The sequence below is a fragment of the Mus caroli genome, chromosome 5 (genome assembly GCF_900094665.2).
Source record: "Mus caroli chromosome 5, CAROLI_EIJ_v1.1, whole genome shotgun sequence".
NCBI lineage: Eukaryota > Metazoa > Chordata > Mammalia > Rodentia > Muridae > Mus > Mus caroli.
The window spans coordinates 31,432,673-31,457,463 of NC_034574.1; the positions used below are offsets into that span (position 1 = coordinate 31,432,673).

At 47.2% G+C, this 24,791-nt stretch overlaps 1 protein-coding gene across 6 annotated transcripts in view; it reads right to left on the reverse strand.

The window, feature by feature from the left end:
• Positions 1-24,791, reverse strand: part of Tbc1d14 (TBC1 domain family member 14) — a 97,089-nt gene that overhangs the window by 3,733 nt on the left and 68,565 nt on the right. For 5 of the 6 annotated variants that reach the window (XM_021162241.1, XM_021162242.1, XM_021162246.2 and 2 more), the window contains 6 exons: positions 19,461-19,541; positions 17,890-17,984; positions 13,801-13,872; positions 13,013-13,141; positions 10,504-10,613; positions 663-921 (listed from right to left, as the gene is read on the reverse strand). In XM_021162241.1, the coding sequence (XP_021017900.1) occupies positions 663-921; positions 10,504-10,613; positions 13,013-13,141; positions 13,801-13,872; positions 17,890-17,984; positions 19,461-19,541 (746 nt within the window). Of the gene's footprint in view, positions 1-662; positions 922-10,503; positions 10,614-13,012; positions 13,142-13,800; positions 13,873-17,889; positions 17,985-19,460; positions 19,542-24,791 lie in introns of those variants that run through there. The other variant, XM_021162244.2, reaches the window with a different exon arrangement.

Genomic DNA, 24,791 nt, shown 5'->3' on the forward strand with positions numbered 1-24,791 from the left:
CTGGCCTCGAACTCAGAAATCCTCCTGCCTCTGCCTCCCGAGTGCTGGGATCAAAGGCGTGCGCCACCACGCCCGGCCACACTGTTCTTTATTAATCAGAGAAAGGCTCTCCTCTGTTCCTAGATCACTGATGACAGCACAGTGAGTCCTGCTCCCACATGAGCAGGACTGTGCACACCTTTTTAATGGCTTTGCTGGACTCTCACTCATGGGCAATTCACTCACATAAAGCATGCAAGTCAGTGGTTTTCCAGATTTTCAAAGGTGTGTGCAAACCTCACCAAAAGTCAACTTTTGGGCTGTTGAGACAGCTCAGAGTGTAAAAGAACTTGCCGCCATGCCGGAAGACCCGAGTTCAGCCTTGGGACTCACACAATGGAAGGAGAGAACCAATTCCCATGAGTTGTCTCTGACCTACACACTCTTGTGGGGCACATACACTGCTCCTCCCTCAGAGAGTCATATACACAGAAAATAAGAAAGGGAATGGTTAGGGAGGAGCGGAGCATCCTGGCAGAGTCCTGCAGACATTCAGAATGGAGGTGGCCTTCCTACTCACACTCCTGCAGCTCTCAGAACCCAGCCTGGCACCAGGCTGCGCACCTCCAGCCTGAGCACTATTTTGAGCTTCAGTCTCACGGCTGTGCTACAAACTCGCTTACCTGTGCCCATTTCTTGTTCCGGCTTTGCATCTGGACTGTGGAGATAGCTGCAAACACTTCATCTGCGGGCAGGTCCTCAGGCAGCCTGGTTAGAAACTGGGCACTGTGGATGAAGTCCATCCTGGTCAGGATATCTTCAAAAAGCTTCAGGATGCCCAGAGCTGTGCGGAAGAGAAATTCCTCTCCATCTCGACAGAATACGTCCCAGATGCGGCAGGCCAAGTCCAAGGGCAGGGACTTACTGTACAAGGTGAAAATCCTGGGGAGAGATAGAATTCCAGGTTTGGGATCAAATAAGGCATTGCACAGCACCCTGAGTCCACATCATTACACACTGTAGAGGACACTGGCCTGCATGCACTCGGAATGCCAATTTACATTTTACACAAAACAGCACTTCAGTATCCATGTGTTATCAACCACCACCACACAGCTTCTGAATCAGATCCTGAATCACTCCTACTATGTGCCTGCTGAGACAGGTGCTCATACTGGGTCTAGTAAGACCCACATAGTAAGACACGTGTCTGAGACACACTCAGTAGAGCTTGGAGTGAGCTAGGAAATCAGAACAAAGAGGAGAGTACCATTTTCCTAGTAGGGATCAGCAAAGCAACAAGGTATCAATTTTTCTGTTGTCATTGTTGGGTTTTTGAGAAAGAATCAAGTTACACAGCAGACTAGGCTGGACTAGAACTCACTATTCTCCTGTTACTAACAACCTCTGAGTGAAGGGGTTACAGGCGTATGCCACTATGCCTGGCTTTCTCAATAAATGTCACCGTAAAATACTAAAAACTGACCTTACACTTTAACAATGCAAACCATCAGATGAAAGATATTCTCTTAAAAGTATGACAATTGGGAGCTGTTAAGATGACTTAGTGGTGAGGGGAGGACCTGCGTTTGATGCCCAGCAGCAGGTGCACTGGGATGTACCTGGAATCTCAGATGGCACAGATCCCCAGGGCTTGCTGGCTAGCTTAGGTAGTCTACTTGATGAACTCCAGGCCAATGTGAAATCCTGTCTCTAAAACAAGTTGAATAGCTTCTGAGGAACGACCCCTTGGAGCTGACCTCTGGCCCACACAGTGTACGCACTCAAATACAAGTGGTAATTACAATCCAAAGTGTAACAACTGTGTCCTGGGGTCAAGCACTTCTAACTGGACTATGCCTATGTCACCAGGTGGATCTAGAACATGCACTTTGTTTGGTAACACACATGTGTAACCCCTGTCCTTAGGAGACAGAGACAAAAGGATGGCAAGTCCAGGCCAGTCTGAGTTATAAAGCAGCACTCTGTATAAACATAACTGAAAATCAAAATATAGAAACCTACCCACACCTTCTGCACACAGGTACCAGTCCACAGACGGGAACCATGTCTCCTGTCTCCTTAAAGACTGATGGGGCCAACGAGAGCAACAAAAATGATTCCCTGCACATTCCCAAACCCATGAAGTGAACTTGACTCTTCTCTCTTTCTCACGTAGCATACAAATCTGAAACTGTCTTTGCATGTGGCTCTTTATCAAATCCTGCAGGTAGGTACTGGCCAGCACTGAAGAGCAAGGCCAGGTCTCCCTGAGCATGGGATGTGTACCCATCCTTTCTGATTCTAAATACATCAGGCCAGACAGCTTTTTTTTCTCCCAAGATTTATTTTTTAATATTTTAAGTTATGTGTATGTGTGGGGTATGTACACATGAGTACAGGTACCTGTGGAAGCCAGAGGCATCAGGTCCCCGTGGAGCTGGAGTTATAAGTGATTGTGAACCACCTGATGTGGGTGCTGGGAACCAAACATGGGTCCTCTGGAAGAGTAGAACATGCTCTTAACCACTGAGCCATCTCTCCAGGCCCTTGGGCCTCTTTTAAAAAGAACAAAGTAGACCAAGGATGGCCTCAAACTTGTCATCCTCCTGTGTCAAGACTCAAGAGTCCTAGGCTATAAATACTTTCTTGAAGCCTGCTATATATATGCAAGTTGCTATTCATTGGCAATGAAGATACAAAGCACTGGACAGACAGACAACCCAGAACAGAAGGGACAGACAGGTGGGGCTTAAGGACAGAAAGGGATCATCAGGAGGCTATGCACTGAGCATGCACAGAGAGCTGAATGCATGCGGATTCTCTACTTCAGCTGATCAGGAAAGAACACGCTGCTGAGGAGAGATACTTCCATCCACCCTGAAGAGGAAGCCGGTGGCCAGGAGAGGAGGTGCAGGGATGCTCCCCACGCCTGTGACAAGAGTTCATGACAACTCAACTGTGAGGTTAGCATGATGACAGATTGTGCCAGTGGATGAGGAAAGAGGTACTGGAGAAAAGGCTGTCTGGGGAAGAACAAGGGCTCAGAAAGGGCAGGGCAGGCTGTTCTACAGGCGTTGGAATTTCTCCTGAGTGACCGGGCAGAGTCTGAGGCAGCAGCATGCGGACAGCTCCTAGAGAGATGCAGGCTGGGCAAATGGTCCAGACAGCTGCTGTCTTGAATTTGGACATGGAGCAGAGAGGGAGCAGGGGAGCTGGCTTAGTTCAGGTATGACCTGGGCAGTTGTAGGGAAGCAAAGAAGAAACCCAAGAATTCAGGTCACCAGCTAAGCCACCCAAAGAATGAAACTGTCATTTTATAATCTGAGTTTGAGACATGTTATATGATGAAGGGTGGACATTCAAGTGATACATGAACTGACTAGCAGCTCAAAGGAAAGTTCTGTGCCAGTAACATAGCTGTGCAAACAGTCTGTGGAGAAAGCACCAAGCCAAGAAAAGACCACCAGGATCAAAAAGGGAAGGTTACCAAACTGCTCCCAGCCTACACCACACATAGAAGTCTCCTTGACCTCACTATTAGGAGATACCACTTGTTGTATATGAGAGTGCAATGATTAAGGCTTAGATTATTATATCGCCTTTGTATGTGTGTGTGTGTATGTGTGTTGATGATTGACTATTTTTTATTAGATATTTTCTTCATTTACATTTCAAATGCTATCCCGAAAGTTCCCTATACCCTCCCCCTGCCCTGCTCCCCTACCCACTCACTCCCATTTCTTGGCCCTGGTGTTTCCCCTGTCCTGGGGCATATATAGTTTGCAAGACCAAGGGGCCTCTCCTCCCAGTGATGGCTGACTAGGCCATCTTCTGCTACATATGCAGCTAGAGATACGAGCTCTGGGAGTACTGGTTAGTTCATATTGTTGTTCCACCTATAGGGTTGCAGACTNCTTCAGCTCCTTGGGTACTTTCTNTAGCTCNTCCNNTGGGGGCCCTGTGTTCCATCCAATAGCTGACTGTGAGCATCCACTTCTGTATTTGCCAGGCACTGGAATAGCCTCACACAAGACAGCTATATCAGGGTCCTTTCAGCAAAATTTTGCTGGCATATGTAATAGTGTCTGGGTTTGGTGGCTGATTATGGGATGGATCCCCAGGTGGGGTAGTCTCTGGATGGTCCATCCTTTTGTCTTAGCTCCAAACTTTGTCTCTGTAACTCCTTCCATTGGTATTTTGTTCCCTATTCTAAGGAGGAATGAAGTATCCACATGTTGGTCTTCCTTCTTGATTTTCTTGTGTTTTGAAATTGTATCTTGGGTGTTCTACGTTTCTGGGCTAATATCCATTTATCAGCGAGTGCATATTAAGTGACTTCTTTTGTGATTGGGTTACCTCACTCAGGATGATATCCTCCAGATACATCCATTTGCCCAAGAATTTCATAAATTCATTGATTTTAATAGCTGAGTAGTACTCCAGAGTATAAATATACCACATTTTCTGTATCCATTCCTCTGTTGAGGGATATCTGGGTTCTTTCCAGCTTCTGGCAATTATAAATAAGGATGCTATGAACATAGTGGAGCATGTGTCCTTATTACCAGTTGGAACATCTTCTGGGTATATGCCCAGGAGAGGTATTGCTGGATCTTCTGGTAGTACTACGTCCAATTTTCTGACACAAGCTGGAGTTATTACAGAGAAAGAAGCTTCAGTTGGGGAAAATGCCTCCACGAGATCCAGCTGTAAGGCATTTTCTCAATTAGTGATCAAGGGGGAGGTCCCCTTGTGGGTGGTGCCATCTCGGGGCTGGTAGTCTTGGGTTCTATAAGACAGCAGGCTGAGCAAGCCAGGGGAAGCAAGCCAGTAAGTAACATCCTTCCATGGCCTCTGCATCAGCTCCTGCTCCCTGCCCTGCTTGAGTTCCAGTCCTGACTTCCTTGGTCATGAACAGCAGTATGGAAGTGTAAGCCGAATAAACCCTTTCCTCCCCAACTGCTTCTTGGTCATGATGTTTGTGCAGGAATAGAAACCCTGACTAAGACATCATCTAAGTCTCAGCCATGGTGACTTCCTTGGGAGGCTGTTTCTGACACTAGGAGTCATAAAAGGGTAGGCAAATCTTCCTATTTGCTTGTTGTTTTGTTTGGAGGCATCTTGCTTTGTCTTGTTTGTGCTTAAATACGGACATCTACTTCCACACAATTTGGTGTCTTCGTAGGATTAAGGTGTAAGCCGGATGCACAGCTTCTTCTGAGGCCTTCTTTCTGGCTTATAGAAGGTCTGCCTGCTCCTCCCTGTGTCTTCACATGGTCATAACCAAGTGCTTCTTGTCAATGTTCACATTGTACCTCATGTATCCCTTCCCTATCTGCCATTCAAAGCAGCCATAGTTTTCTCAGAGACAGTACAGTGCTGGCAAGAGGGGATCTGTCATTATTGAATTATTTCTCTGTGCCTTGCATCCCTATAGGGCTTTGCAGATTCCAGCAGACATCTCAGTAACATACTCCTAAAAGTGCCTCTGCTTAGGTCAGGGGCCATCTATAGCCATCAAGTCATGAGCTCCCTTCTCCTGTCCTCTGCTCTGGGCTGCAAGTGCTCCTCGGGCTCAGACCTTCAGTGCTCAGCAGCCCCCTCAGACTCCCCTCTCCCAGCTCAGACGCTTGGAGGTGGTATCCCTATTCTCTATCTTTTAGTGCCAGGAATCTGCACACGTTTAGCTGGATTTCAGACCACATTCAGACTCAAGAGTCACTGAAAAGGAGCTGAGCCGAAACTTCACAGGCTAGTGAGCTACTTGGCTCAGCCACAGGCCAGGAGTTGATGCCAGATGGCCCTCGTCCTACAGAACTGGATGGAGTGGGAGGGCTGATGTATGCACATAGCCTTCCCCTGATCTCGGGGCCCATATTAACATCCTCTCTATGACTTAAGGTTCCATCCTGCTCCAGGTCAGTGACTGTGTACAGAAGTAGTGTGGACAGTTAAGTCCCTTGACCTTCCCAAGACCTTCTGGAGCTCTTACCACAGCGAGAAGACAGAAATCAAGAACTCTTTCTTTGCTCCCTCCCCCAGGCCACTGCAAATACTGACCTACCTATCGAGCAAGGCACTTTGAGGGCTGAGTCCAACTACTGCAAAGCAAGGCATTTCTGTGCTGCTGTGCCAGTGCATGGGCTTTCAAGATAACAACACCAGAGCTGTGAGCTATTTCTCTAAAATACACATGGGCAGAGGAATAATTTTTCCTGTTGAGACTTTGCAACTTAAGAGAAATATTTTTATATAGCCATGTCCAACCCAATCACTTATCTGAACTTGTATTAGGTTAGCTAGGAAAAGAACTGAAGGCCCAGGGATAAGTGTGGAGGGAGTGCAGGCCCCTTCCCCATCAGCTGTACCTCGAGTCCTCCTTGCAGAGACACTGGCTACATGTGAGGCTGCAAACAGCGACCTGGGAGCACCCTTGCACTTGGAGCATGCCTCCTTACTACACCCTAAAGAGAGGCAGTCTCACCTCTACTCTGCAAAGGATGACACTGAAAACAAAGGGAATGGTAGGAAACCTGATCAAAGATTAGGGTGGAGGAAATGTCACCTAGCTGCCATGTCCTCAGAGAAACTATGGCTGAAGACTTAGATCTACAGGCCCTGGCACCAACTTTTAGCTTTGTGCAACTTCCTCAAGCTGACTGATTTATAGAAATGAGCCTTTCACCCAGCACTGGGCTCAGAAGACCCTCAGCTGCTACCCTATCCAAGTTCTCCATATTTCTAAGAAAGTTAAGAACTGGTACAACAGGGGTGCTGGTTGAGAACTCTTGGGCCTGAGGCAGCCAACTCCCAGTGTAGACTTGCATACAGGCAAAGCCAAGGACAGCTAGATTCAGTTCAAATTCAGGCAGAGTCTAGAAACACTCCTGGTCTTAAGAGTGATCAGAAAACCATTTTCTGCCGTAGGCAGCCCTGGCCAGCCCTAGCCTGAGGATTAAGCAGAATCCTCTCTGATCCAACACCTAGGAGTGATGGTAAGGCCTGACCTCCCAAGGGCTGCATGCCAGTACTGCTACAGTTGCTACTCCTTTCTACCACACTCAAAGTCCTAGTTAGCCAGCACATTTCCAGAGTGTGCGGGAGTGTGTGTGTTCTCTCGCCACCCCCCCCCCCCACCCCTCACACACAGACAGACTACAATGTGCTTCCTACTCCCAAGGTGTCGCAGGACAGATCCATAGCCTAGAAGCTGAGGCACATGAATGAACTTCATACAAAATGCAATGGAAACCCAAATCACTGACAGTCACTTCTTTGAACCTGCCCTACAAGGAGAAAACTCACACATGACAGCTCTTCATTTCAAGGTGTCGTCATCTATGGAACACTTTGCTAGGTATTTTGATTAGTTTAAGATTATTGTTACAAAACCAACTCAGATCCCCAAATAACTCTGCCACTGGACACAAGAGAGAAATCTTTTGGGAAGTTAAACTGCTTCTCATCAGCTCCCCCATAGCATCTGAATTCCTGATAGTCAGGACACTCAAAACTCCACAGGAAATGAAGACAGCTGACAGGGCCTTGCTCTGATCTTCACATCTACAGCAGAGAGGCAGACAGTCTACAGAGAAACAAGGGCCCTTTCCAGCTTCATAAAGCTCTGTCCTGCAGGGCTAGTAGGGGAGAAGTCTGTGCAGCAGGACAAGTGGACACATGACTTTAGGGACCCTTGGAAATAGAAATGTCCTCGTCTAGCCCAGGACTTGAGGATACAGAGTGAACCATGAGGCTCCAAGAGGAATGGCAAAAAATAAGATGCTTTGAGAGCTTGGGTGCTGTAGCAGGGAGGACAGCAGAGCAGCCATGCAGGGGAGGAGGAGCTGGCACAGCTGCTGATCCCTGAGCCCAGATACTCCTCATACATCCTATGCACTATGCAGAGCACAGTGATATGAAGGCAGGCCCAGTAATTTTGAATGTGGATGTAGCCTGAGGACGTGGCAGGACACAACAGGAAAAAGGCTCTAGAGTCACACTACACAGTACACACACTAGAGAGTAACACTGGGTGAGAAAGCTTCAGGGACAAAGCATTGAGTATTTTTCACAAGGCAGGCTCCAGTGAGTAAAACTTGCCCTGACCATCAGCACCCACTGAGAGCCAACAGGGCTTTCTACAGACGACTAGGAGAGTAAGGATAACAGAAGGCACTCCCTGAACGTGGTTCAACTTTAGCACAGCATTCCCAGAGCCTTCCTGTGTACCTAGCCCAGCATGGGGACTGCATACACAGTGGGTATCCTACTTGGCCCTTATTCCAGAAAGAGAGAGCATGACATCAGGAACAGGGCACACACTCTCAGGAAGCACAGTACCCAGAAGGCCTCAGGTCTCAGCCACATCATGGTGAAGGTCTCAGAAGGAAAACCCAGTCAAGGTTCCTTTCCTGTGGACACCCTAGACCCACAGTCTTGAAGGCTGGGACAGGAGCAAATAAAGCTGCCCTTTAGGCCATGACTTTCGGGCCACAACCACCATTGTCAGTGAGAGTAGACCATGATCCACAGAACAAAACATTTCAGAACCCTGTCCACATTGTCATGGTGGTTCTGATTCATGGAGCCTCTGTCTCAACACACACAAGTTAATGTTCTACTGTCACCCTCTAGTGTCCTGCCATGGAGCATTCTGTAAGTCACAGTTAGAAAGATATCTGAACCCTCAACCTAGACTCTAAGGTTCCTGTGCAAGGCTTCTCTAAGACCAGGTAGCTATCTAGGCTCTGGCTGTGCGGAGGGTCTGCCTCTCAGTGATGCTTGTTCTCTGCTCTAAGTCAGCAAAACTCACAGTCTCCGGGGTGAGAGTCAAATATAGATAAATTAGGACAGCAAGAATCCACCTGTACACTCAAAATGTTTGTTAAGAGAGGGGGGAAATCATCTGTTAAGCAAGGGTATCCTTTTAAAAGGGCATCCGAAACATTTATATGTAGGACTGGCAGATGGGACAGCAGAGAATCCTAAATGGAAGCCAATCCAAGGTTGGTGTTTAAAGTCTACAGCAACATCAGCTCCAGTGGCTTCTGCTGCAAGTGCAACCACCAAACCCTCATACATCAAGTCGAACCCAGAACAGTCTCCAGCTTAAGGCACGAGGCACACAATGGATAGCTGGCACTCATTCCCAAGGATGTACGCAGGTCTGCTCTATCAAGTGGTTTGGCCTAGACTTTGTCAGCATTTAGAGTTATCTTCTAGAAGTTCTCTTGCCCCCTGAAGAAAGAAATGAGGAGAAACCCAAACCAGCCAGCACTCTGTCCCGAGTAGCTAACAAGCTTATTTTACCTCTCTGAGTTAGTGCTGTGGTCCACATGGGCCTTCTGGCCAAGTAACATCTCTCCCCCAAAGAGCCCCTTTTCCAAGACTACTCTAGTCACCCTGAAAAGCCAATGATCATGGTCTCTGCTGGAGCATGATTAGAGAGCTTCCCTGGTCCTTGCAGAGCATGGTGCAGTATGTAATGCCCGGATGCGACCCAGGGTTGCTGAGGCACATTATTCCACCACATGACAACTGTCCCCTGCAGCACTCAGGTCCAGGCCTGTCACCTGGCCCTCAACCTGGTAACCTTGAGGATGACACAACTTTTCTCTACAAAGACTTAGCTGATCTACTTCTTATGCTCATAATTCTGAGGCCTCCTACTTACAGCTCTCTGGAAACGTCTATCTCAAGTCTTCCAGAGGCCCCTCAAAATTCTCATGCTCAAAGTCAAATCTGGCCCCTCTGTGTTTCAGCTATCAGCCACTGACACCAGCAATCCCTCATCAGAGCACCCTCATCAGCACCAAGATCCCCTGGCAGGTCCACAACACATCCTAAAACCTGCCAATAACTCCTCTCCCTAATTCCCACCACCCCTGCTTTCCTTTCTGAGCTCTCACCCAGGAACTCCTGCCTCCCAAGCTGCTTCAAGCTGACTTAGACAACAAGCACAAATTGCCTCATGTCCTAGGGCCCACAGCTTGGCCTCTGAGACCCAGATGTTCTGGCTTCCCAAACTCCCCACCCTTATCCTTATCCTTCTGCAATGTCCCCAACACCATCAGCCTAGCTGCTCTGCTGTTCTGAGGCCCCACACGTGGTTCCCCACACCTCCCTGAGCCTACATTGAGGTGCACTGCCTCCTCTCTCTCAGTCTCTGCAGCTGGGTGGTATCCAAAGCTGAGGACCACATGCCGCTTCTCCCTGCCACACTTACTCAAGCCCCCATATTACATAGTGGACTTCTTGTAAAAGGTCTGGCAGACTTGCTGCCCAGAGACATCTTATTTAATGGATTGGCAATGGTGCTTTAAGAACTAATAGGTTCTTAAGGCCAGTCAAGTCACAGACTATGACAAAGAGCCTGGAGAATAAACAATAGGTGTTCAAAACAGAGGGGCACTGGGAAGCAGGAGAAGGGAACTCAGATGAGTCCTCCAAGAAGCTGGCAGTGACAACAGGAAGCAAGCAGGGATGACAAGCACTCTGGAAACCAGAAAAGCCGAGTCTTACCAATCGATTAGGTAGATGTCTGCAGTTAAGTTGTTTTTCTTGAAATGCGCAAACAATTTCGGCAAGTTTTCTTCAAAGAATACCTCAAATGCAGCAAAGTAAGTCAACATCTAGGAGACAATGTTAAACACACTAATAAACTAGTCGTCAGCATGATTTTCCAATCCACAAGAGCTTTGCACACTTAGAATATAAATAATTGTTATCCAGGTAGCATGCAGATAAGTATAACTGCCTCTCAGCTTCCCAGGGCAGCTCTGTCCATATCCCATCATTTCTTCTAGTTACAGGGGAGACAACAGCAGGCGCTTAACTTGTCACACAGGAGCAAAGTACCAGTCAGGATAGAGCTGGGACTTGAACCACGCCCTGGAATGCATGAAAGCCGCAGGAGCGCTGTGTGGGACAGCTGGGAAAGCAAGGCTGCCTGCTGCCTAGGGCAAGCACCTCCAGAGGGAGAGTCTAGAGACTAGAGTATGAGGGAAGGACAACATAGCACCAGCTTAAACATGCAGGCCTTGACCACTGTGAAGAAAGACCCCACAAGGAGAAAGCAGAAAGAGGCTAGGCTCGTACATGCTTTGTAAGAAAAGAAAGAAAGCAGCATCAGGGGAGAGACAGTGTGTTGCAACCAACATAAAGGAAGAGCTCCTGCTGGGCGGGAGCAGCCACGCCTGGGCTGGGGGTCTGCTCTACAAGTCCACCAGGGGCAGAGGTGGAGCCCAGCCCTGACGTTTTACTCATTTTCCTGAAAGGACTACACTGTAGTGCGCAGGGACAGGAGGCAACGTCTAGAGATACTTGTGTGTAGAGGCCTCCAGTGAGCAGGAAAGCCCACAGCAGTCACCTGGCCTGACAGTCGCCAGTGCTGCCCAGAGCAAAGGTCCCACTCAGCAGCACCTGCTGCTTCTCCCTCTCTTCAGTCTGTATTCAAGAGAAAAAGCTCAAACTGGCCGAAGCAGGTATCGTCTGACTCTACAGAGAATGGGAAAAGTTAGGAGTGTGGCGGGATGGATGGCGCACACCTATAGCTCTGGCAGTCGGGAGCCTGAGACAGCGGGCTTCTGCATCCAAGGCCAGCTGGCTTATCAAATAAGACCTTTTTCCAAAACCAAACAAATTAAATTGATAGCCAGGACTAATGTAGACAGTAAGTCAGTAAGTTAGCAGCAATAAGCTATTCAGGGTGTGAATCTCTCCTAAAGACGCCACTCCTTTTCTTAGAAAGTTTTCATCTGCTTGTGAAAGGAATTCCTGTAACTACTCAGTTAAGAGAACTTAAAGCACCAAAACAAGGCAAGCCAGGCCTGGGGTGCGCCCCGTATCCCACAAGTTGGGAGACGACAGCAGGGGACCAGGAGTTTGAGGCTAGCCTGGGCCACACAGTAAGACCTGGCCTCAAAATATTTAACAAAACTATGACAAAAACGCCAATTCATGAAGGTCCTGCCTATAAGTGATGGTGGTTATGAGATTAATTCCCTACTATGATACAGAGTGACTGCAGCCCTAGGTGTCTTTCCCATTCCTAATAGGAAAGCAGTGTGACACAGCTGCACTGGGGGGTCTTGGCAGATTTACTTACCACCCATTTCCCCTTACTCCATTTTAAACCCTTCTAATATTTACAACTATAAATACTTAGGTAATAACAATCTCTCTATATAATGCTTTCTTCACAATTATGACTTTTCTCAGAACCAATTCTTACAAGAACTTTGTACCAAAGCCACTCTCAGCTACAGAAATGGAATACCAAATAATCTTCCTGTAGGGCCATAGCCGACACTCCCCTAACAGCCAGAGTGAGCAGCAGCTTGAGAACAAGAGTCATTTGAGGAAGAAGTGCCCAGCTGACATGTATCATCAGAGACTTGGGGTCTGGACAGACAAGTGGTAATGAACGGGAATTCAAAGCAACGCCAACTTAGAAGCTGATGGATTAGTGAGTTTTCTCACAGAAAGAACAAGGTTTGGGACCTGAAGTGGATTCAAACCTCAGCTCTCCCACGTACCAGATATGCCTCAGACAAGCCACTTCTCTCCTCAGTCTGTCCCTGCAGCTGTGAAGTTTGTGGGGGAGGTTCTTAAAGGCCACCAGTGGTAAAGGCCATCTATGTGCACAGCATACTGAAGCACTGCCCCGTTGGTCAGGAGCACACCTTACTCCTGTGCACACAGCTCACTGTGACAGTGAGCAGCAGTGTAAATCAGCCCCGGCCCTCTACTCAACAGAGCTGAGACCGCTGCTGTTGTATCTCCCTAACCCACAGAGCATGTGCATGCACAGAAGTCACCGTCCACCCTCACAAAGAGTACGGTGTTCCAGACACTCTTTCCAGGAGAGTGCATTAATCTGTGCATGCGAGAGGCGATGGGAGCACGTGAACTCATTATAAACAGCCCATTAGAAAGGGAACATGCATTTCAGGCCTTGAAAAGACAGAATGATTGGCTAGTTCTTGCTGCATAAAGTCATGGTACTAGGATATACAAAGAGCATACTCACAAGGCCATGGTCCACTCGGAAAAACGCCATTTGACAGGGTTTATTCAAAAGATTAGAAAAAGCAATAAAGGCATCTGCAGTATCAAGGTTCAAGATCAACACTGCAGCGATAAAGGACATGCCCTGGACCTGAGGAAGGAGAGAAAGGTGATGTTAGCTAATGTGGCCAAAAGGTCAAAGCAGCTTTTACTTATCATGAGGAATCAAACACCTTCTCACTAAAAAGGCCCACACAGCTACCCTTCTACCACCTAAATAAACCCGTCAGACCAGACCCACCCTCCACAGAGCCACAGCTGCGGCCATTACTACCTGCTTCCCCTCCATCCCCTACCCCCTCCTAATGGAAAACCTTAAGCCAACCCTACCATAGGCCTTTGGCATCTGAAATATTGCCCTCTGGTATGTGCCATGCTGGGTGTGGTGCTGTGGTCACACATATGAATTTAGCAGGCTTAAGACCATGCACACATATACATCTGTTAAACCACAGGAATAGCGGCAGCACACTTTAGAAACATGTTTAATGGTAAAGCCTCTTCTATCTAATGTCAGGGGTAAATCACATGCAAAAAGTGACCATCACATCTAGTTAAAATGCGACGCATGCCACAGAGCAGCTGCATCAGCCCAACTTGTCCAAGGACACTGAACCAACTTATTCATCTCAAGATTTTTCATACTCCTCAAAAAGCCACAGTGACATTCAATATAAAAGATGGGCAATGTTTTGACTTTCTTTATAGATAATAACATCATAAAAAACAAAACTGGAAAACATCACTTACATAACCCACATCCGGCCGGTAACAAGTATAAGCGCCCAAAATACTGTGCAACATGTCATGATATGGACCACCCTAAAAGGATTGACACACAAGATCAACACATGCATGAGTACTGTTAGTCTCAGAACTGCGTCTAGGAACACTGCTGCTACTTTTGCTACTGTCACCCTGCTGGTCACGCACGAGGGACTCTGCTGAGCACTATGCTGGCAGCTCTAGATGCATTACGCAATTAATAAATGAGCTAGTAACTTGCTGTTAATGGAGAAGTCTGCAATTCTCTCTATGAAGCTGCTCTACAAAAGCTGAAGGGTCAGCTGTGCACAAGACCCTCGAGAAATACCCTGCCTTTGCCCCTGTTATAAAGTCATGCTCCATTCAAGTTCAGTAGGTAAGTCAGGTGGCCAGGACTCCTCAGAGCAAGTGACAAGGCTGTTGAGACTCAACCTTGTGCCTCGCTTTCCTTCCTCTCACTGTCTCCTCTGCACCTCTTTGAAGAACAGCAGCTTTGGAAAGCATGCTCTAAGTCTTAGCTCCGAGTAGACGACATTTCTTTTCAAGCACTCTCCCAGCACCCTCCCCACAACCTGCTACGATCTCCATTTGCTCTTGTAATTCATTACAAAACTGTCAGCTTTCCCCACTTAATTGAACAAGGAGACAAGGCCAGAGCTGCCCCACACTGTTGTTAGTGTGCCAGAGACACTCTAAAGGGACTGGCTGGACCCACCTGAAGCTCCTATCACCTACCACACAGCCTCAGATAATGCAGGAATAAATATGCTTTCTGCTATATAACTAGGTAGTCTCTCCACAGGTGCCTCTGGGTGGCTTACAAAGGAATGATAGGAACCAGATGATCACTTTTTGTTTTGGTTTGGTTTGGTTTGGTTGGTTGTTGGTGATAGGGTCTCACTGTATATCCCAAAATAGCCAAACCCCGTTAATCCTGACTCAGCCTCGCAAGTGCAGGATTTACAATGCACAGCATACACTATTACATTCCTCTCCTATTTAAAAAAAAAAAAAAAAAGCTTTATCAAAGAAGAGATACTTTCAAAGCACAAAGAGCCAAATAAGGAAAATACAGTGAGGTGGGGGAAGGGCCACCTGCAGGGCTAGGGACAATACAATGATGGCAGATCCACGAGCTGACCTGAGGGCTAGTGTGACTACAGAGAGGTTCGATGTGATCTGAGACTGAGGAAATTATACTCATCTTTCCTTGGAGGATTTTCCACCTTGTCATTCCATCCCCTCATAGTGGTGCCAGCTCCTTTTCCTGAGTGACCTCGCTTCTGCTAGACTCTCAGGTTCCCCCAAGCCTTCACTTTACTGTTCTCTATTCCCAAGATTCTAAAAACCTCTGGGGCCCACTGACCAAATAAGTCTCACTTAAAGGAAGCCTGAGAGAACAACGAACCCAGAAGGGATCAGAGCTCCCACGGCCCCTCTTCTGAGCTCATCTGCTGCTCCCATGTAAGCACCAAAGGACTGTCCATTTCAACACTTCAGAAGCATAATTCAGGGACCAGGTTTCAGGAGAAGCCCCCTCAGACCCCAGTAATGCAAAGCTGGGCCTTCAGCCACTGCAGAGCCTTTATAGGCTCTTAGGGCTCCATGACACTGCCGTGTTGCCCGCAGCAGTGTGACCTTCAGGAACATGCCGGGAAGCCTGAGGCATACTTGCTTCCTTGATTCAGATCTCTAGTTTCACCTCTGCTAATGAGAAAGGGTAGGAAGCTTCTCTCCAGCAGGCAAGAGACCAGGCACCACACGCTCGCCTTAAAGACTCCTGTGGCCCCAGTTCTGGGCTGTCTCTAGTGAAAAGTCTTCAGCCTTTGGTGGACCTCACTGTCATTTAGCTTCAAATATAGTCCAGGATAATGAACAGTCAGTATAGCACCGATGGCTTCCCTCTGTGCGTCAAGGACTATGAACAACCCTGTCAGGCTGTGGAAGTCATCCCTAGTTACAGATGAATAGATTAAGAGGCAGAGAGATTAAATGTTTTACCTGAGGCCAAAGTACTAGCACAAAGGCAGCTGCCTGTACTCAAACCCAATCTGTGAGGCCAGAGTCAGCCCCTTCTTAAAGCAGCACTGCCTAATCCCCCTCAGAGCTGGAGCTACAGGGATCCCCACTGAGATGGGAAGGCCCAGTATTCTGGAAGCAGAAGGCCTCCAAGAGGACCAGGAAGTGGGCTGCAAGGTGTGGGCTGAGGTCTGCAGAAGCCAGCTAGGAGGAGAAAGACAATCCTTCAGAGAGAGAAAGGAATATTCTGAAGACGACTCCCAGCTGAGTCCACACCTGCCACCAAGTCCGAGCAGTACTCCCAGGGATTGAGCATAGGCCAAAATCCTGAACAGCTATATAGCTATATAGACTTTTTCCCTTGCCTTGACGGCAAGAGCCCTGATGCTCAATGGAACATTTCCAAATGAACGAAGATACAGGAAGCCAAGAGAAAATAAAAGCCCTATCAGGTACCACCAGGGTCCTCATCTTACTCCCCTGATCCAATCCAGAGGCACAGGGAGCAGAAGAAATAGTAAGGGAATGCAAGTAGGAAGCAAAGCAGACAAGGGACACCATATGCTCACTGGCAGCTCACGGTAGCCAATGTCTTAAGCTCTTCCACACCTAGACATGGGATCCCTGCTCTGTGGAATCACCAAGATAGCACTAACCCCGTCACTGGAACCTACAGACTCCTCTTGACCGGCCCCTCCCCAAGTCCCCACAGTTCTCAGCCTGGCGCTGCCCTGGAAGCTGGCTAGTCCCTGATGCCTGGCCAGGTCATGCTCTGCCTGCTTCTCAGCCACAATCCAGAGTCCTAGAACTCTGCCCTCCACATATTCTGGTCTGGATGAGGAGCAGTCCTCACCAGTGCTGCATTCACTAAACTGAGAACCCCTCTAGGGAGGCTGCAGGGACAACTGGGTCTTCCACACTCATTCTTGCACAGAATAGGGTCCCAACACTCTGCCCCAGTTGTACTTCTGCCTGGCACCTGCTCTCTGCCGGACTACAGTAAATAAACCTAGTGTATGCACAGACAAGACTGCTCCCTTCCTCCTAGATTATCACCTCTGATTCTCCACCCCTCAAAAGGGGACAGTGCTTCTCTTGTGCTGTCAAGGCTGTCCAGCCCAACATTCACCCCAAGCCTGCCTAAACTCAATGTTCTGAGCCTGTTCATTCTACAGCCACTTAACCAACTCATTCTAGTTTGTTACACCACCCTTCCCTAGTGAGCCACTGTGTACAAGGCATGTTAACAAACTGGGAACCACGATGCAAGACTGGAGATCCCAACAGGATCAGCAGGCAAGGTGAGTGGAAAGGGGCAGGGCAGCCAGGAGAGGTAAGGGAGGCTGCAGTGGCGACCTACACTGTCTGGGCTCTCGAATAAAGCAGTGAGAACAGAGAGGGGAAAGATGGAGAAATATTATGAAGGAGAGCTGGTGATATTCCTAGCTTACAAGAAAGAGGCCTCAAAGGTCACCTCTGGATACACATCTCCTGATTCAAAAGAACACAAGGCCTTGAGAGAGGACTCTAAGTCCAACCCCCCTCTCATCTGTTCCCAAATGGCTGAGGAGAGGCCTTTCTAGATCCACTAACATCCAGATAAGAATCCATCCCCAAACCTCATGGCTCATCATCTCAGAAACCCCACCACCTCTGCTCAGTCACCCATCCTGCATACACCAAGGCTACAGGGCACTCCTTCCTGACTCCTTTCAGCAGGTCCCTGAAATCACACTAAGGCTCCAACAAAATGGACACAGTTACCTACAGTCCTAAAAGTACAAAAGCACCAAGGACCACAACCACCCATAAGCCCTCTGCACTGCCTGCCAAAGCTCTGGCATGCACACTTTACATAGACCCAATTGCCTTTAAGGCAGAAGTGTGCTCAGGAAGAGCCAGCTGTTCACATTGTAAGCATCTAGATGCATTGTCCCTGACTCCCACTTTATTCCCCGAGAAACCCTAACTAACCTTTCAAACATGACTACAAATACATGCGGCTCAGTAGTCATAAAACTTAAGGCACACTCGTGACAAATCCCCACCACTTACTTGCTGGAAAATGCAGAGATTAGGAAATGTTCTAGAAATGTCCAGTTTAATAAGCTCCAGACTGGCCTCTCTGTCTGCTGCTGAAAACCCAGCATCTGTCAAAAAAGCAAAAGTCACTGCGTGCCTCAGCACAGACATGGGCCATTACCAGGCCCTGAAGCTTTATAACATGAGACATGGAAAGAAGTGTTTCCCAAGTACAGATCAATTACGCCTTGCCTACAGTGCCCATCTTCATAAGGTGTGCATGGCAAGTACAGAATCTCTCACTCTGGGGATCAAAATGCCTCATGGCATGAGCTGGAACATCATCAGATTATTTTCTAGAATCTAAAAATCAAAATCTAATTTGGTATTTGAACCAGGAGTGAGGAATCATAACAAAGACAGCCTTTCACCTAAACAATCTCTGAAGAGAATGTTATATGTTGCCTCAAAATCTTAAAAGCAAAACATACATGATCCAGCAAGCCCACTCCTGGCTGTGCAACTAAAGGACACTAAACTAAAGGAGTGGTATCTACAAAGACCACTGCGTGTCCGTGTTCACTTCTGCACTATGCATGGTAGTCAAGAAACTCAATAAGCTACTTGTCTGTCTGCAGGGAAACAGATAAGAAAAGGTAGCAGGTATGGACAGCAGATGGGCTGAGGGGCATTGTGCCAAATAGAAAGATAAGGACTGTGTGACGTCATTTGTACACGCAGTCTAAAAAAGTTGAACTCCAAGTAGCAGAAAACAGAACAGGTTTACCAGAGGCAGGGGAGGATGAAGCAGGAAGGAACCAGGGAGATACTGGTTAAAAGGTAACAAACTTTCAGATAGGAGGAAATCCCACAACATGATGGCTGTAGCTAAGTATACACTGTATCCTTGAAATAGGCCACAGGAACAGAGGTAAAGTACGTTTCCATTAACAAACCCTAAGGAAGGGACACAGATCAGTAACAGAAGAGGACCTAGCATCTGATTTGATATTACTTACCATCAACAACAATGAGGAAAATAAGTGGTGAGATAGAACAAGAGAGAGATCTATGTGAGGTAATGTGTATTATCTAATATAGATTACCTAAATTTATACTTTCATCTTAAATATTGAAATCTCTAAAGTATAAAATCCTGAAAATATAATCCTGAGTTTCTAAAAACATATTTAAAGGTCTTTACTTACATTTTATCATGCTATAAATGTTTCAAAATATGTACATGATAGACACACACGATGTTGTCAATTTATAAAATAAAAATAGGAACAGCTTATGTTCACATATTCATAACGGCACAAGTCCCACTGCCTAGCCACAGATGCACTGCTCTGTGTCGGTGGATCACTGCGAGGCCTCTGGAAGCCAACACTCAATGAACCAGGCTACCAGGCAACTTGAATTAGAAGCACCTGGCTGTGAGCCGGAGACACAAACCCTCTCAAGAGGAGCTGTGGGCTTCTATTTCTTCTAAAAGCTATTTCCTTTCCATTTTTGTTTTTTAACAGTCCCTTTGCCCCAGGCCACACTAGCCGGTGAGGAGTATTGCCGTGAGTAGCCTCTCAGTGATGGAAGAGCTGTACCTTCATTCTCCACTTCTGAGCCTCCAGTGCTGAGGGACCGCCACCGTTCCTTGGCCCGAGCAAGACAGATGTCAAAGAGCTCTGAAAGAAAAGCTCCTGTTAAGTCTTACATGTACATGGTCCCTCGACACCAGCAGAGAACCCACAACTATCCCTTTCTCTAAACAGAGGAAGGCATTCTTCTGACAATTCCCCCGGCTTAGCCTGAAAGACAGCCATTTACACAGGAAGACACGCACACTGCCAAGGGGCTTGGTGCCTTCCTCTGCTGCACAGCCACCTAATTCATATCCTGCTCTGACCTTCTGTGATTGGCCCACTGCCTCTCGGATGACCAGTCTCTTGCTTACCTCAGGATCCAGACTAATGGCCTGGGGGCTGAAGAGAACAGTCAGTCAGGGTCTCATCTATGGACTAAAGGGTGGGTGGATAGAGTCTATCTGGTTTCTAACAAGTTTGAGTCATAATCTCAAAAAAAAAAAAAAAAAAAAAGCTTTCAGCACTTGGGAGGCAGAGGCAGGGGGATTTCTGAGTTCGAGGCCAGCCTGGTCTACAAAGTGAGTTCCAGGACAGCCAGGGCTATACAGAGAAACCCTACCTCAAAAAACCAAAAAAAAAAAAAAAAAAAAAAAAGCTTTAATCTGAAATCCTTAAGGTCTAAAATCCTGAAAATAAAATACTTAAAAAAAAAAAAAGAAAAGAAAAGAAAGAAAGAAAGAAATTTACTTACATCTTCACTTGATCTTAGCCAAAAGGCCGAGAAGCGAGAATTTACTTACATCTTAAGAGGGAGATTTGAAAAACATAAAAACAATAGAATACTTCATGTGTTGCTTTGTGTAACAAAATAGGCATCAATGCTACTGTAAGCATCACAGTGGATGAAGGACATTATACACCTAAGTCACAAGCAGATGACCTATGTGCACAGAAAAATGCTGAAAAGCAAAGTATATGAATAGCTATCATTATGGTTCATAACTGTGTACTGGGCTTCCTAACTGTGGCCATATTAAACACTGGCCAGGATACCTAAATCTTTAATCCAAACCGAGATGGGTTACCACTGCATACAGTCATCCAAAGAGCCTAGACTTTAAAGAATGTTCACAGATGCAGATGTCCAAAAGGACAGCTCACTTTGCTTTGCTTGCAGACAGGAGCCTAGCATAACTGTCTTCTGAGAGGCCCCATCCAGCAGCCAATGGAAACTGATGCAGAGACCCACAAACATTAGACAGAGCTCAGGGAGTCTTGGGGAACAGTAGGAGGAAGGACTGTGGGACCCGAAGCGGACAGGGACTCCGCAAGAGAGCCAACAGAGGCAAGTAACCTGGACCCTTGAGGGTTCCCAGAGACTGAACCACCAACCAAAGAACAAGCATGGACCGGACCTAACCGCCCCCTGCACATATGTAGCAGATGTGCAGCTTGGTCTTCATGTGAGTCCCCCAATAACTAGAGTGGGGGCTGTCCCTGAATCTGTTGCCTGCCTGAGGATCTTGTTCCTCTAACCAAGCTGCCCACTGTCTGGCCTCAGTGGGAGAGATTTTTCACCTAGTTCTGCAGTGTCTTGATGTGCCAGGGCTCCCCATTCTCACAGGAGAAGGGGATGGGTGGAGAAGCTATGTGACAGGGGGATCAGGAGGAGGGGGACAGTGATCAGATGAAAAGTGAATAAATTAATTAATGAATGAAAAACAAAACGAAAGGACATATCTTTCTGGACTAAGAAGATTCTTCATGCATGCACACAATCTCACACATCGGCAACACCATAGTAAGACACTTTCACATGGTCAAATTTTGTAAGAAATTTGTAAAATGAATTAGGGCATCTGAAGTTTATAGACAATTTCTACTTTGAAAATTGAAAATGGCTTGAAGATAATGCACAGACCACAGGGGCTGAAGAGATGGCTCAGCAGTTAAGAGCACTGACTGACCTTCTTCTAAAGGACCTCGGTTCAGTACTTAGCATCCACATATGGCTCACAAGCATCTGTAACTCCAGTTCCAGGGGCTCTAACACCCTTTCTTGGTCTCTGCAGGCACTGCAAACATGGTGCTCAGACATAGATGCAAGCAAAACACCTACACCCATAAAACAAAAAATAATAAAATCTTAAAGCACGCGAACACACACACACACACACACACACACACACCCCAACACAACAAACTGCAAAAAAAATGCTGACAATTTGGGTAGCTAAAAGACAAAAGAGAGTGAAGGACAGGAAGACATTTTCCAGGAGTAGAATAAGGCCAGCTCCACGAAGGTAGCCCACAGAAGCTGACAGCACATCAAGCTGCGCTCTCCTGCGGGGGACACACCCATTTTCTGGGTGTCCCTGCTCCTTCTCAAGTGCTTCTAGGCCTCACCATACCCAGTGGTAGCTGTCCCTGGGACACTTGCTGCATGGCCCCCAGGACAGTACTTCCCGTACCTACTCCACCTGCACTCGACAAACCGCAGAAGCAGAAGCTGCAGAAGCAGTTCTACCCAGCAGCCTGAAACACTGTTGCCAGCTTCTAGAAGTATCCCAACTAGTAACTGCTGACCTCTTCAGATAAATCCACTTGAGTTCCTTAAAAGCTTCTAAATGTCATTAGCTTGGAGAAACACCACTGCAGACAAAAAAAAAAAAAAAAAAAAAAAAAAAAAAAAAGCAACCTGCAAAACTGGCATTTTAGACCCTGCTGTTTTGCATGAGCAATCCTTTCAGAGAATTTGGGTTTCTACCTCTTCTCCGAGGGAATTGCTTTTGGAATTCAGTTTCCAGGATTTCAATATTCAGAGTTTTAAACTTTCAGACCTATGATTTCTGGGATTAAGATGCACACTGCCTTCAAACAAGGGCACGGGCAGCTTGCTACCCAGATGGCACAGGATTCCTCATCTTGCTGCTGAGGGAGGGGTGTAGAAACTGGTGCTCTGAACAGGCAGAGCTCTCAAAGAATGGCGATACCTGCTGTCAGAATTGTCACGATAGTTTTCAAATCTCTTCCATATTCAGAACCTGTTTTCAGCAGCCCTGCCCCTCGGGCAGTTGCTAATAATCAGGTAACTTCAGCTTCCCAATAAGCACCGCAAGCCGGCAGACTGGGCCCCTGGAGCACTGCAAGCCATGCTCACGAGTCAACAGCACGCATGTCCCATGCACTGGCTTTGTCTCAGTGCTGCCACTTCTACTCCCTATACCTCTGGCTTATTTGATTCCCAGCTCCCATACACTGAGGACTGCTGACCAATCACTGCCTTTCTCTGTGTGTTTGCCACATTACCTTTTTCATCCTGTACTCTGCAGGGTAGAGGCAAGCACAGCTGCCTTCACGAATTGTACTAAGTGTAACTCGTCCTAATGATCCCGTTCTGGCTTTATGACAGCTCTAACGTGCATGCAACCAATGCTGGCATGCCAGGGCAAAGGAGCACAGTTATGACACTTTAGTATGTTGTACTCTAAAGAGAAACACAGAAGTGTCCAGGGCTGGGGTCGAGAGCATGCACTGGGACCTTTGCCCACTCAATCTCTAGGTGGGCTGGCTGGCAGGTTTAGAAGCACATGTTCGATTTGGGAAACCCCAGCTTCGTTCTTCTTAAAAGCTGAACAATTGGGAATTTGCTGCAACTTAACCTAAGTCTCTATTAAGACTTCCTGGAAAAGTCAGGCTCAGAATCTAAATTAGGGCTTGGGTCAAAACATTTTTGTCACTCTCAGAGGAGCACACAAAACTACTACAGGGCCTGCTTATTGCCGGACTTTCTGGAACCCTCTGTGTGCCTCCAGGCACGTCAGACCTCCTCTGCATCCCACTGGTGAGTCTTCCTGCCTCTTCAATTCTTCTCCCAGAGTCCTCATCTCTGCCTGGAAGTTCTACCCTCCATTCCTGAAAAAAGCCCAGCAGGTGATGGTGCATAAGAACAACAATACCAACATCTGGACGGTCCTCAGCTACTGGACAGACATCAGCATAAAAGAATACAAAGAGAGCCTTCATATAGTGTATGAGAATGCTATTCCAACAGCACATGCCCATTAGGGCTCTACCTCACAAGTGAAGAACCTGTTAGAAGGAGAGACTGGGTATAAATGTGTCCATGTCTGAGCTCACAGAACCTCCCCCACAGTTTTACTGTCGCATGTACAGTCGTGGTAGAAAGGTGACACTTTTCTCTCAGGACCCCCAACCCCAACCTATTTTTAAAATTCGACTTATTGTGCATACACAAGTGTGTGATGGGGGAAGAACTCACATGTGCCACAACATACATGTGGCCAGAGACAACTTGGGAGTCAGTTCTCCCCCCCCTCCCTTTGTATGTATTTCAGGATCAAACTTAGAGCACTAGGTTTGCATGGTATGTGCTTTTCCTGCTAAGCAATGCTACCAGGCCCCAGCCCCAATTTCAAAGTACAAGCCTGTCTTTCCTAGGTGTGAGGTTTGGATGTTTTGCTTTTCTGGGGGAAGGGGTTGCTTATTTGTTATTGGATTTTGTTGTTGTCAACACACACACACACACACACACACAGCTCAAGGGCTAAGATGCAGGCACGAGCACCAATCCTGCTCAAGAGTGAAGCTTACTAGTGCTATTGGACCCTGGGTCTTCCCAAGTCAGAACGAATTTCAAAACCTGCCAAAAGTAGAATGAGAACCTTGGCCCCCCACACACTGGCCACAGATATGGAACACAATGCCTAACCTTTTTCAAGAAGAAAATGAGGTCCCAAGAGCTGCCTGAGACCAACACAGCTGGTGTTTAATGAGACGTGAGGTACTGAACAGCAGCTGGTGCTTGGCACCCAGCAGACCCAAATCACTGTCTCAGACTGGCTGGGAGAAACAGTAAGGTAAGGTCAGAAAGCCGCCTTCATTCACTCAACAAACACCTCAGAGGCACCTGCCACATCCAGAAAATTAGTCTGGTCACAAACGACAGAGCAGATGGCATTGCAGTGAGGCCATTCCAGTGGGGACAATGGACAGGATGCAGCATTCACAGACAGACATAAGCTATACAGAGTGAGCCAGGACCAAGGCACGGGTCCTGGACAAGATGTATACCATCTGCTCATCATCTAGTTCATCATGGGTCTTAATTTAAGTAAATTAACCCCCGGCATCAATCAGTGAGAGCCACATATTAAATACATCCGCACTATACGTTGCATCCCCTTAGCCACAGGACTGCTGGTGGAGTTTAGAAGACTCTCAAGCAACCAGGTCTTTGCATGCTCAGCAAAGCTAAGATCGACTTCAAGTCACACATCACACATCTTCTCATACAAAGATCTTACAGTGAAATCTTTTTTTTTTTTTTTT